The 14,646-nt window shown below is 41.2% G+C and overlaps 1 protein-coding gene across 1 annotated transcript; it reads right to left on the minus strand.

Moving 5' to 3' along the window:
* Positions 1 to 3,471: 3,471 nt before the first annotated feature.
* GDF3 (growth differentiation factor 3) lies at positions 3,472 to 14,425 on the minus strand. Its single transcript, XM_006875490.1, has 2 exons — positions 14,158 to 14,425; positions 3,472 to 4,301 (listed from the first exon to the last, which is right to left on the minus strand). The coding sequence occupies exons 1-2, from the start codon at positions 14,423 to 14,425 to the stop codon at positions 3,472 to 3,474; spliced, it is 1,098 nt and encodes a 365-aa protein (XP_006875552.1).
* Positions 14,426 to 14,646: the final 221 nt, after the last annotated feature.

Genomic DNA, 14,646 nt, shown 5'->3' on the forward strand with positions numbered 1-14,646 from the left:
GAGGGGGAGGCATAGGGTGAGGAGTGGGGGCAGCAGGGAAGAAGAGATAAGAATTTATCTTCCCATTAAACCCACTTGAAATTGTGGAATGTATTTTATTTAATCATTGCCGCCAATTGTTTCTACTGTAAAAAATGTGATAAGGAATAGAACTTGCCTTTCTCCCATTGAGGCATATGTCTGTTTTCAATCAAAATTGATCTGAAACACCAGCATTTTAATGACTCTGTTGTTGTTAGGTGCTGGTGAGTCCATTTCTACTCACACTGACCCATGTGACAGAGTACAACTGCCTCACAGAGGTTTTTTTTTTTGGGGGGGTGGGGGTGGAGGCTATAACTTTTATAGAAACAGACTGCCAGGTCTTTCTTACACTGAGCTGCTGGGTGAGTTTGAACTGTCAATCTCGGTTAGCAGTTGAGTGTTTAATTATGTGTGCCATCAGGGCACTCTTGAATGAGCTTGGGCTCCAAGAATTCCATTTACAAGCATAACATTTATACTGTTTAGAATAGAGAATAAAGGGGTAAGAAAATAAGCTTTGACTAACTCTTGGTGTCCTGATATTTATGGCCCATTTCTTATTTTAAAAGAACCAAGAATTAGAACAACAATGAGATATCATCTCACACCAGCAATAACAGCAAAGAGCAAAAAAGTAGAGGACAATAAATGCCGGCAGGGATGTGGAGAGACTGGGACCCTCCTGCATTGCTGGTGGGACTGCAAAATGGTCCAACTTCTCTGGAAAGCAATATGGTGCTTCTTCAGCAGGTTGGAAATAGAGATACCTTATGATGAAGCAATTCCTCTACTTGGTATTTATCCACAAGAAATACGAGCCATAACACGAGTAGATATATGCACACTAATGTTCACAGCAGCACTATTTACAATAGCAAAAAGATGGAGACAGCTAAAGTGCCCATCAACTGAAGAATGGATAAACTGTGGTACATACACACAATGGAATACCATGCTACCTTGAAGAACAAGGAAGCTGCAAGCCACCACATAACATAGATGAACCTAGAGGACAGTAGGCTGAGTGAAATTAGTCAGTCACAAAAGTAGAAATACTGCATAGGACCACTACTGTAAAAGTCTAAGAAAAAGAACCCATACTAAAGGCAGAGGGAATTTTTTTGCTGGTTGCTAGGATGTGGGGGGTGGAGACAGGGGAGGGAGGGGAAGGTGGAACACAGGGCAGGGATTAGACATAGAATAGTTGAGTACTGTGGAGGGGGACAATATATAAGAAGGGGGAGGGAAATGGAAGAAAAAAGCAGATGGAAGAACAATTAGGCAGGCTTGCATGGGCTAAGTGGGACAGAGGTAAAGAATGATGTATGAACAACCTTGGAACAACAGGGTTCTGGGATACAGGGATTGAAACATGGTTGGGATGGGCAAAAGGGGGGAAATAATGTTTAAGATGCTTGGCTGTCTGTTGAATCTTGGTTCCCCTGGCATAAAATAGACACTGGAGGAGGAGAGAAAGGAATAGTCAGAAATATCACCACAGAAGATGGCCAGCAGTATGCCAAGACCAGGGGACTTTTGGACCCAAAGTCAGCAACATGGCCACAGAGGACTAGAGTGAAGAGTGAAGCATCCAGCTGATAAGAAGAGAGGACACATGCATAAGTACACCCACACTTGCAGATAATACCCACTTGATCTGGCTACAATGGCTGGATGATACGAGCGCAAACAGAAGAAGAGGGGGAGAAAAGAATCTGACACAATTTGATGAACTCGGCACATACCTATGGAAGCAATAGTTCAAAAGAGTGAACAAATCTTCACAGTGAGGATCATTCCCACCTCCACTGTACACAGAGAGGACAGGGATGGGCAACTTGGATGTTGGCTACCCAGAAGGGGGAAGCAAGAAGTGACTGGCTTAAAAGCTTTCAAGAGGGAACCTAGATTCAGAGGGCGTGGAGCAAAGTGGAATCTCCACTGAGTGGTATCCATTCTGTCTATTCAGAGCTGATAAAAGGAGATGCAGATAGGTCCCTTGCGATACAATAGCAAATAATTGTTATCAAGAATGATTGTAAGGGCTGGAAATGTAAAGGTGGGTATTTTGCAGCAAAGGGAGGGGAGTAATTAATCTTACAGTCTAGGAAGGAGGTCCCTGGGACCACTGAAGAAGAGCAGAGAACAGAATCCTACCCAGAGAAGCAGTGATGCCAGGGATGGAGACAGAGACGATGACATGGGGAGTTAGAGCGGCTGGAGACTTTGGACCTGGAGAGGGAGAGAGACAGTGGATGGATGATGGGGGCAGGCTTGCAGGGTATGCCCTTTGGTTGGTCAAAGATAAATGGACGGGAGTGTGACCATGGCAAGCAAACAATGTGCGACGGGATCAATGTGAAGCTGATGTCCTCCCATGTGAACTATCACATAATTCACAATAAAGCATTAAAAAAAAAAAAAAAAAAAAAAAAAAAAAAATATATATATATATATATATATATCACCATAGAAAGCTTGTAAGTCCGTTTTCTGCCTATGACTGATTGGAATACCTAAAATGGGGCTAGAACATGCCCAGTGAAGGAAGCTTCCTTCCTGCAGAGCCTCTGCATTACATAAGACTATAGGTGGAATTCTGAACAGCATTCAGAATCTTCAGAGGTGGGAAATTTCTACTTGAAAGGACGGGCAGACCAGCCTGGAGAACTAGAAGAACAGAAGATACTTCTTGAAAGAAACACCACCAGGAAAAATACAAAACAATATAGGCAGACCAACTGATTGCTACAAGAACAAGCAAGTTGCTAGCCCAGGAGACATCAAGGCAAGGGGCCGGGTCCCCTCAGAGCAAACACCCTTCTAAGACTAAGACTCAATGGAAATACACGCTCTGATTGGTCCATGTTCGTCACAGATAAGGGGAAGTGAGGGAAAAACAGCAGTGAAGCTGCAAGCTAAGCCCTACAATGTTCAATAGACTTCTGTGAACCCGGGTGAAGACCTGGTTGGCCAGTAGTGTGGCAAGACCTGGGTACTCATGGGCCCAGAGTCAGTGACATAGCCACAGAAGACTAGAGTGGAGAGTGAAGCAGGGTATGCCCTTTGGTCGGTTGATGATGCATGGAGGGGATTGTAACCATGGCAATGAAATGATATAGGATGGGATGAATGTAAAAACTAATATTCTCCCATGTAAACTATCACATTAATTCATAATAAAACCTTAAAAAAAAAAAAAAAAAGAACCAAGAATTAGGCTTAACTAATTTGGGAAAGTACAATTTTATGATAATCTATTCTAGGGCAGCTAGGGATCCATGATGTGTGTGTGTTTAATTATGGAAATCATTCATAGTAATATTCTCTGTTCTCAACCCTAGATTTTCCAAGACAAATGGTAAACATAAATAGATGTTCAGACACAAATAGTTTTATTAAAATATCTACTCTAGAAACACTCCTTCTAGTCCCATTTCTGGTAGTCTACCCACACCCACACTCATCAACTACCATGTCCTCATGATGTCGTAGAATGACATTTTTATCATTGTCATGATAGAGCATGGAAATGGGGGACAGCTTAGTGGGGATACAGACAGCTTGAGGGACCTCAGGGTCAGTTACACTCATCAAAGCTTGTATGAAAGCATAATTGGAGCTATTGAGAGAGGTGGTCAATGAGAAAGGACATGCTCCATGACAGTAGTTTGCCATGAAGCCCTTGGGGGCAATGATCCATTTATGCCAACCCAAGTCCCGGAAGTTGATGAACAGCTGGTGTCGATGGCAGAGGTTCTTGCAAGGAGCCTTCGGATCAGGGATGGCTGACCTCCTTTTTCGGGAGGATGAATGGCACTGTTCAGTGTTGAGGGTCACCACCAGTAGGGAAACATGAAGGAGACGTCTCAGTCGGGCACAGGTGTCCTCAAGCTGGAAGTCTCCCTCCATGTCTCTGTGCCCTTTGACTAGGATTTCCAAGAACAAACTCAAGTTCTTCTGGGAGTTGTTATTCCATTCCTTAACCACATGCAGCAGGTCGAATTGAAGGGCACCTTGGGGCCATGGCACAGATTGCAATGCAAACATTTTACCTGTTGTAGGGAGGGCCACGTCCCCAACATGAGCCTCCTGAACCAGAGACAGAGCCAATTCCAATTCTGGGCCCAGGCTGTAGTAAGTGTTGGGCCCCAAGTCTAGGTTCAGCTGGACCATTGTCAACTGCTCCTTTTCTTTGATGGTAGATAGGTTAAAGTAAAGGTGCTTCTGTAGACAATTGGAGGCTTGGGGAAGTTTCTTGGAGAAAAGAAAGAAACCTATACGGGAGCAGAGAGATGAGAGAATCACAATAATATATTTTACTTCATATTTACCTACATGATAATATACAAAATAAGGAAACAAAATAATCGATTATACTCTAAATTCGACCACTTGGGAGGATTTGTAAATAGATCGTTGCCCACAAGGGCTTCTAAACCAAAGATTATTTCTAAACTAAAGATTCTTCTCTCCCATGTTCCTCAAGGTGCTTTGGTTAGAATTTAGAGAATACATCATGGATGGAAAAAATAACTAAATTTTTATTTTTAATAAATGCCAGATGAAATTCATTATAAACATAGGAAATAAGTCACAACAACATTCTCAGGGCCTGTGACATATATATGTTGTTATTAAGTGCCATCTAGTCAGTTCCAACCCGCAGCAAACCTGTATAGGGTTTCCAAGGAGCAGCTGGTGAGCTTGAACCACTGACCTTGTGGTTCAAACCGACCTTGCAGTCTAGCATATTAACCCACAGTGCCACAGCAGGACTCTGTGACATACGATATATATTCATATTATATTAAGTTGTGACAAATATCTTTAATAAACAATTATGTTCCTGCTACTTTCTTTTCAACTAATGAGGGTAATTATAGTCCTTTCTCTTGACCTTATTGCTGACTGTGTTAAGGATCACATACCTTACTACACACACATTTGCTTTAGAAATATTTTTATAAATGTAGTTCAACATGCAATTGGTTTCCTTTGAAAGCATAAATATTTTATTTCATGCATGCAAACCACAGTTCTCCTGTAATAAAACCTAGACCAGGAATTTAGAAACCCCTTGCTTTAGATCCTTAAATAATTCTTATCGAAGGCCCACAGTTGAGTCCTGGTGTGGCACTGTGGGTAAATGCACTTGACTGCAATGTTGGTTTGAACAGCAAAGTTGGTGCTTCAAGCTCACCAGCTGCTCCTCAGAAACACTATACAGAGTCCCTATGGGTGGGAACCAACTCGATGGCATTTAAAAACAACAAGGACCACAGTAGTCAATATTAGTAATTTTCATTCTTGAAGCTCTGAATACTTTGTGTTCCTCGTCACTGAATTAAACATGAGGTTTTAATTTCTTCACATGGACCTTCTTCTCTGCATCCTTTGAAGTTGTAACTGGTGCTTTCTCTATTTTCGAAGCTAATTTCTCTGCCTGCATTTTCATGTCCAGTAGAATAAAGTTTTACTTTTTTTGCATCTTCAATATCTCCCTCTCTACATATAACTTCTTTGGCCTAATACTACCATTCTGTCTGGTTGGCTAGTTCAACCCTAAGTAGGGCTTTTTCAAGGCTAGTGGAGAAATCAGAACCTACATCAAGGCATTCTAGCCAACTCCCACAATGCCTTTTCAAGGTTTATTTTAAAAGCAACCAATAATTATAAAATAGGCACTTGAGGGGGAGAGAAAGGAATAGCCAGAAATATCACCATAGAAAGCTTGTCAGTCCATCTTCTGCCTATAACTGATTGGAATACCTAAAATGGAGATACAACTTGCCCAGTGAAGGAGGCTTCCTGTAGAGCCTTGGCATTGCATAAGACCATAGGTGGAATCTTGAACCCCATCCAGAATCTTCTGAGGTGGGAAATTTCCACTTGAAAGGACAAGCAGACCAGCCTGCAGCGGCTAGAAGAACAGAAGATGCTTCTTGAAAGAAAGACCGGCAGGAAAAATAATAAACAATAACGGCACTCTGACTGATTACTACAAGGATAAGCAAGTTGCTCGCCTCAGGGCAAACCCCCTTCCAAGACTAAGGCTCAATGGGAATACACGCTCTGATTGGTGACCATGTTTGTCACCGATAAGGGGAAGTGTGGGAAAAACAGCAATGAAGCTGCGTGTTAAATCCTACCACGTTCAGTAGACTCCTATGAACCCAGGTGGAGAACTGGTTGGCCAGCAGTATGACAAGACCTGGGACTCTGGGGCCCAGAGTCAGTGACATAGCCACAGAGGACTAGAGTGGAGAGTGAAGCATCCAGCTGATAAGAAGAGAGGGCATATGCACAAGAATATCCACACTTGCAGATAATACCCACTTGACCTGGCTTCAATGGCTGGATGATCAGAACTCAACTAGAAAAAGAAAGAAGAGGAAAAAAAGAGTAATCTGATACAATTTGATAAACTTGACCTACACCTATGGATGTTGTTGTTGTTATGTGCCGTGGAGTCAATTCCAACTCATAGAGACCTGTACAGGGTTTCTGAGGCTGTAAATCTTTATGGGAGCAGAAAGCCTCATCTTTCTCCTATGGAATAGCTGGCAGTTTCGAACTGCTTACTGTTAGGATAGCAGCCTGATTCGTAACCACTATACTGAAGTAGCTCAAAAGAGGGAACAAATCTTTACAGCAAGGATCATTTCCACTCCCTTGGTACACAGGGTAGACAGGGATGGGCAACTTGGACATTGGCTACCCAAAATGGGGGTGGGGGGGGGAGGCTACAAAGGTAAGAAGTGACTGGCTTACAAGCTTTCAAGAGGGAGCCTAGATTTAGAGGGCATGGAGGAAGGTAGAATCTCCACTGAGTAGTAGCCAATCTGTCTGGGCAGGGCTGATGAAAGGAGATGGGGATAGGACTCCTGTGGTACAATAGTGAATAACTGCTATCAGGACTGACTATGAGGGTTGGAAATGTAAAGGTAGACATTTTGTAGCAAAAGGAAGGGAATAGTTGACTTTGCAGTCCAGAAGCAGAAGTTCCTGGGACCATCAAGGGAGAAAAGCAGAGTGCGGGACCCTATCCAGAGAAGCAGTGACGCCAGAGATGGAGGCAAAGACAATTACGTAGAGAGATGGAGTGGCTGGGGACTCTTAAATCCAAAGGGGGAGAGGGCTATGTGCTGAGGACCTGGGGGGGGCGGGGGGGGGCAGGCTTGCGGGTATACCCTTTGGATACCCTTTGGTTGGTTGACGATGCATGGAGGGGATAGTAAGCACGGCAATGAAACCATATATGATAGGATGCATGTAAAGCTAATGTTCTCCCATGCAAACAATCACATAATTCACAATAAAACATTAAAAAAAAAAAGTAGGTTTGGGAGTCACATCCCCCAGCCAACCCTCATAGCAACATTCCTGGACATACTCTTAATGGTTGCCTGGTTGTGATGTCATACCCCAAGAGCCTCAGAGACTGTAAGCGTTCCTACCTGCAATAGTCCTTTCCCTGCTTTCAGTAGGCCAAGCATGGCCTCTGCCTTCAGTCATTGTTGGGGGAGGAGATTCCTTTATTCTCAGTGTAAATATCACCACATGGACACAGAACTTTGGAAACTTATCATGGTGTCTATGATTTCCCTCACTAAAGTGATCTATGTTTGTCTTTGTCTTACTCATAAGATTTAATAAAAAGCCTGTATATATTTACAGATGAAGTCTCTTTTCTACCCTATAAAGAAGAGCAAAGATGTCAGTATGAGGACTAAGGTGCACCTGACCCAAGCCATCCTATTTTCAGTCACCTCATATCCATGTGAAAGCTGGACAATGAATAAGAAAGAAGGGAGAGTTGATGCATTTGAATTATGGTGTTAGCTAACCCTATACAGGGTCACTATGCATTAGAAACAACTGGATAGCACTTAACAACAAGAATATTGAAAGTACCATGTATTGCTAGAAGAACACACAAATCTGTTTTGGAAGAGTTACAGCCAGAAAGCTGCACAAAGGAGACTTTGTCTCATGTAATCTGGACATGTTATTGGGAGGGACCAGTTATTGGAAAAGGACATTATGATTGGTAAAATGGAGTGTGAACCAAAAATAGGAACCCCAATAAATTTGGATTGACACACTGGCTGCAACGATTGTCTCAAACATAACAAGTTTGAGGTTGTTGCAGGACTGGTAATGAAATGTCTTTTGTTCTGTTTTGCATAGAGTTGATGTGACTCAGAGCTGACTAGAAGGACGTAATTCCTAGGTATTCAATATTTTTATTAAATGCAACTTTCACCAATTCTCAATAAAACTGTTTCCCTTAAAAAAAAAAAAAAAAAAAGCAACCAACATATTTAAAGTCTTTGAAATCACCAGTTTCTTCTTCAAGCCTACTACATTATCTTTTCTGTACCGATAAGCCTATATTTTCTTATCTTTTCGATTTCTCATATTATTGTTAAGTGCCATTGAGTCAGTTCTGACTTATAGAGACCCTGTATAAGGTTTCCAAAGAATGGTTGGTAGTTTTTAATGGTGAACCTTGTTTGTGATTAGCAGTCCAGTGATTATTCTACAGCGTCACACCAGGACACTCCACTATCATATGATGGTGGTGGTGAAGTATGGTGTGTAGAGTTGGTTCTGACTCATAGCTACCCTATATACCTCAGAGTTTCTGAGGCACAGGAGCAGAAAGACCCCAAAGGAGCTTCTGGCAGATTCTAACTGCTGACCTTGCAGTTAGTAATTCACTTATCAGATACCGCTCTGTTATTTTCCAACTCTTTTATTTCATTCTTCTTCAAGTTCTCTGAAACAGTATTTCACTATATGCAGCTTCTAATTATAATCTATTGGTTTTCCTCTTTAGATGTATCACTAACTCACATGAAAAAAAGAGAAAGACCCCAATGAGATGGCTTGACACAATGGCAGCAGCCATGGGCTCAGCTTAACAATTGTGAGGTGTAGGACGGGGTGGTGTTTTGTTCTGTTGTATTCTCTATGAGTTGGAACCAAGTCAATCTCACCCAAAAGCACCAGCAACCACAGCGAGGCATGAAAGAAAATCCAAAAGCCAGATGATAAAAGATTGACAGATTTGACAGCATGAAATTAAAATCTCTGTATTCTGAAGATACCATTAACAAAATTCAAACACAAAGAACTAAGAATTTTTCTTATGCAAGATGAATTATAAAGAGCTCTTCCAAATAATTGCTATGAAGCTTTAACAAATCATTAAGAAAAGGATGATGACTCAGAAGAAAAATAATTAGAATGTATGAAAAGGCAATTATTTATATAAATATGGCTCATTATTCATTTAAAAATGCATGTCACCTCACTGTAAAAAATGCAAATTAAAACAATGATATCATACTTTGGTCACACAATGTCATTAATATCAAATGCAAATAAAATTTTGCAAAAGATAATTCAAAACAACAGTACATTGATAGGGAAACTGCTAGAAATTCAAGCAAGATTCAAATGAGGATGTGGAAAGAGGGATATTGTTGCTGATATCAGGTAGATCTTGACTGAAAGCAGGGAATACCAGAAAGATGTTTATCTGTGTTTTATTGACTGTGCAAAGGTTTTCGACTGTGTGGATCATGACAAGCTATCTACAACATTGCAAAGAATGTGTATTCCAGAACACTTAATTGTGCTCATAAGGAACCTGTACATAGACCACGAAGCTGTCATTTGAACATAACAAGGGGGCACTGAATGGTTTAAAATCAGGAAAGTTGTACATCAGGATTGTATTTGTTCACAATACTTAATCAGTTTGTATGATGCGCAAAGAACTTGAGAAGCTGGATTATATGAAGAATTCAGCATCAAGATTGGAGGCAGACTCATAAACAACCTGTAGTAAGCAAATGATATAATCTTGTTTGCTGAAAGCAAAGAGGACTTAAAATGCTTACTAATGAAGATCAAAGACCACAGACTTTGATATAGGTTGCAACTCACTGTAAAGTAAAAATCTTCAACACTGGACCAATAAATATAATAATATGATTAAACAGAGAAAAGATATTATTGGATCCACTCACGGAAGCTGTTGAGTGTTGTTGAGTAGGTTCTGACTCATAGTCACCCTGTATAGGACTAACAGAAGCAGCATTCAAGAAACCAAATGACATATTAGGTGTGTTGCACAAGATATCTTTAAAGTGTTCAAGAACAAAGATGTCAGTTTGAGGACTAAAGTACACCTGGCCCAAGCCATAGTATTTTCAATAGCCTCATGTGCATGTGAAACTTGGATGGTGAATAAGGAAAACCATAGAAGAATTGATGCATTTGAGTCATGGTGTTAGAGAATAATATTAAAAGTATCATGGACTTCCAGAAGAACAAACAAATCTGTGTTGGAAAAAGGTATAGTAAGAATGCTCCTTAGAAGCAAAGATGGTGAAACTTTGTCTCTCATAATTTGGACATATTATCAGGAGGAACCAGTCACTGAAGAACATTATGCTTGGTAAAGTGGAGAGTCAGTGAAAAAAAGGAAGACTCCTAACTAAATGGATTGGCCCAGTGGCAGCAGCAATGGGCTCAGACATAAAAATGATAGTGAGGAGGTGCAGGACCAGTTTCATTCTATTGTGTATAGGGCACTATGAGTCAGAACTGAGTAGACAGCACCTGACAACAAATCATACTTTGAGCATATTATCAGGAAGGTCCAGTATCTGGAGAAGGACATCACGCTTAGTAAAGTGGAGGGTCAGTGAAGAAGAGGAAGACCCTTAATGAAATGGATTGAGACGGGGGCTACAAGGACAATTCAAGCGTAGGAATGATAGAGAGATGGCACAGGACCAGATAGTGTTTTGTTTTGCACAGGGCCACTATGAGTTGGAACTGAGTAGACAGTACCTAACAACGTTTTCGCTACAATAAGATCATTTTTGCTACCAGATTGGCAAAAATTAAAACTTGAAAGTATTTTGTTATCCAAATGACCTCAAGTGTAGCATGAACATTACTGGTCAGAAAGAGACTATGGCCTTTGACAACCCTTCAGATCTGGGACTTTTTAAAGTTTGTGGCCCAATTTTCAGCCAATAGGTGTACAGGAGGACACGACAGTAGTAAGGTCTGCTCAGCATGGAATGGTCAATCATTCCAAATCAAAATGGCCACATTTACCTAAGGACAAAGTTGAGAGGGGATGGGAGGAAGGGTGGAATGGAAATAAGAACCACAGGGAGGAAGCTGGAGAACTGTGTTGCATGGAAACAAAATGTAAAAATTTGTTGAATGTAAAACTGATAATCTTCTCTGAAAAGAAAAAAGAGTGGCATTCATAAATAAATTGGACTATAACAGAATAGAAGAGGAGCTCTGGTAGTGTAGTGGATAATGAGTTGGGCTGCTAACCTCCAGGTCAGCAGTTCGAAACTACCAGCCCTTCCACAGGAGAAAGAGGAGGCTTTCTACTCCCATAAAGATTTACAGCCCCAGAAACCCTACACAGAGTCACTATGAGTTGGAAGCTACTCCACGGCATATCACCACCACCAGAATAGAATAATATAAAGGAATGAACTACAAATATTCACAACATGCATAAACCTCTCACGTACAATATTGTGTGAAAGAAGCCAGACACAAAAAACGATGCATTCAGTTACATTTATATGAAGTTCAAAAATGGGTGAAACTAGCATAGAGTGGTATGTGTCAGGATAGTCATCACCCGTGTAGTGACCAACTAGAAGGAAGCAAGAGGGTTCTCCAGCAGTGCTGGTCATGTTCTGTTTCCTGATCTGAGTACTAGTTATTCTATGAAAACTCAGGTTGTTCTCTCATTTATACACATTTCTGATGTATGTTATATTTCAATAAGTACCTATTTTTTAAAAGATTGCTATCAAAATTGTGAAGAAGTAAGACTATTGTTGTATGCCACTGAATGGTTCCAAGGCTGTAAATCTCCACAGGAGCAGAAAGCCTCATCTTTCTCCCATGGAGCTGCTGGTGGATTTGAACTGCCAACCACACATTAATCGCCCAATGTGTGGTAGCATGCAACCCACTATGCCACCTGGGATCCCAAGCACTCATGTTGTTGTTAAATGCTCTCAAGTTAAGTGCCATTGAGGGGCAGCTGGTGAGTTTGAACCATGGACCTTGTAGTTCAATCTGACCTCTAGGTCAGTGGGAATTATCCTGCAATGCCACACCAGGACTCCTGTGCACTCACTCATTGTTGTTGTTGTTGATAAGTACTGTGGGTGGAGTCCGACTCATAATGACCCTGCACAGGGTTTCTGAGGCTGTAAATCTTTATGGGAGCAGAAAGCTTCATCTTTCTCGCGCGGAACCGCTGGTAGTAGTTTCGAACTGCCGACCTTGAGGTTAGCAGCCTGATTCGTAACCACTACGCTACTAGAGCTGCTTGCACTCACTCATAGTGGGGTATAAACTGTCTGTTTTAAAGGGAATTTACTACTTTATCAAAAGTTTAAATGTGGCTAGCAATCCTCTTCTAGACTTTATCCCAAGGAAATGATAGAAAAAAAAAAAAATGCATACACACACAAATGGATGTAAAACTGTACTAATTACATTAAGTCCATGCCTATCAATAAAGTATCAGTTAGTTACACAGATTGCAGTTCATCTAAACAAGGGGATGCCATTGCAAACACTGACATGAGGATAAATAGACTTTTTGGTCTGATGCATGAGAGATGTCCATGATCTGAAGGGTGGAAAGGAGCGAAGTATGATATGACCTCATTTTTGAAAAAATATAACAAATTTATGTTATACACATACACAAAGTCTGGAAAAATGCACAGCAATCATTACTGTTTTTTCTAGGGAAAGGATTTGAATGGAGAAATATGAGATTTTGGTCCTATTCCTGATCATTTGGTAGACTATGACTTTCACAAAAATAAAAATTATTTCCAGGTTGAGGGTGCATTCTCTAAACTTTATCCTCAGCTCAGTTCTCGCTCCATGAGAATCCCTTCCACTCCCCTTATTTCTTAACCTCCCTCCAAGAACTTTATTTGACCACCCACCATCACATCTCCCTTACAAGGCTGTGAGCCTGTATTATAGAACAATGTAAGGAAGTCCTCCGAAGTAAACTCTTAAAGGGCCAGCCAATTTTATATTTAGTCTCTGTATTCTCAAAGTCTTACACAGTTCTAGATATGTAAGTTCCAGTAAGTATCCAATAAATGCTTCTTGGATAAGAACTTGTATTCAAATCTTTTCTCCAGTTGCAAGACTCTCAATTCTGCATCTGAAACAGCTGGAAGGCTGCATAGAAATGCAAATTCTTTACTGCCTTTTCAGACTATGAATAAGAATTGGTTGGTAGAGTAGGAACAGGAACTAGGCTAGAGAAACAATTTTGATGGGTGGGCAGTTTGGAGAACCCCACAAAAGGGATGTGGAGAAGGAAAGAAGTATTCTTTGGCAAATTGAGCCCAAAAACTTACTCTCCTGGCAGTGCATTATACTTCTGTAAGGATCTAGAGTTTGAATTAGAAGCAATCATAAGGACATGTCGTCTCTCACACTTAGCACATATTATCAGGTAGACCAGTTCCTGGAGAAGGACATTATGCTTGCTAAAGAGTAGGGTCAGCAAAAAAGAGGGAGACCGCCCAATGAGATGGTTTGGCACCGGGACAGGCGCTATATGGCTTCAAGTGTAACAATGATTGTGATGGTGCAGGACTTGGGCAGCGCTCGATTCAATTGTGCAAAAAGTCGCGATGAGTAGGAACCGACATCTCTCGGTTCCACAAGCACCAGGAAGTGTATGAGTAGATGGTCGGTTTAAGACTATTCCACCATTCCACCGCAGCACAAAGTAGTTGATTCAGAAAAACCTTATAGAAACCTGACTATTCACGCACTAGTATGATCTCGATACATTGTAGATGACCTTATGACATGAGCCTTAATTTCCTTATTGCTAAAAAGTTGGCAAAAAATACCTATCATGATTCCAGGATTGTGACTGGGGTTAAGAGAGAAAATACGCAAACATCCATTACACTGGCCTTCTACAAGCCACTCAGTGATTGTTACTTCTCGTCTCGTTTCCTTTCTTTACACTGCCCACTTTGAGATTTTGGGGTGGGTGGGAGGACACTTCAATGTGCTTACCTTGATCTGGGATGAGTCGGAGTACATTCCCACGGACACCCAGCTCCTTTACGTAGCATAAGTCTTGGGAAACCCCAGCAGTTTCTGCTGCTTCTCGATCCTGGAAGACTTTCCTCAAGATATAAGGCAAAGATTGGAACTTCCGGGGTGAAGGAGCCATGTCTAAACCCAGAGACTGAAGATGGTCGTGTTCTTGAAATTGGGACGGCTGGCCCAAGGCCCGGGTTAGCAGAATGCCAAGAACCAAAACTGGAAGGGAAGGAAGCATGGTCTCGGAGGTGATACAGAGCTGACTGTTGAGGGTCCGAAGAACTCTTGGCGCCAGACAGGCCAGCAATTCTGGTGCTGCTAATTTATCTGATTTAAGATAATCAAGTGTGAATTGCTCTCTTCCCAGCTCCTCCAAGGCAATTGGATGGGACAAGACATAGATTTTTTTTTTTTTTTTTACTTCCTTTACTGACACTTCCAGAAAAAATTTACAAAACA

Source organism: Chrysochloris asiatica, unplaced genomic scaffold, assembly GCF_000296735.1.
Source record: "Chrysochloris asiatica unplaced genomic scaffold, ChrAsi1.0 scaffold00328, whole genome shotgun sequence".
NCBI lineage: Eukaryota > Metazoa > Chordata > Mammalia > Afrosoricida > Chrysochloridae > Chrysochloris > Chrysochloris asiatica.

Coding starts and splice junctions, on each gene's coding strand:
- GDF3 (XM_006875490.1), bottom strand. CDS start 14,425: ATGCTTCCTTCCCTTCCAGTTTTGGTTCTTGGCATTCTGCTAACCCGG. Junction 4,302..14,157: donor CCGACTCATCCCAGATCAAG/GTAAGCACATTG, acceptor GCTCCCGTATAG/GTTTCTTTCTTTTCTCCAAG.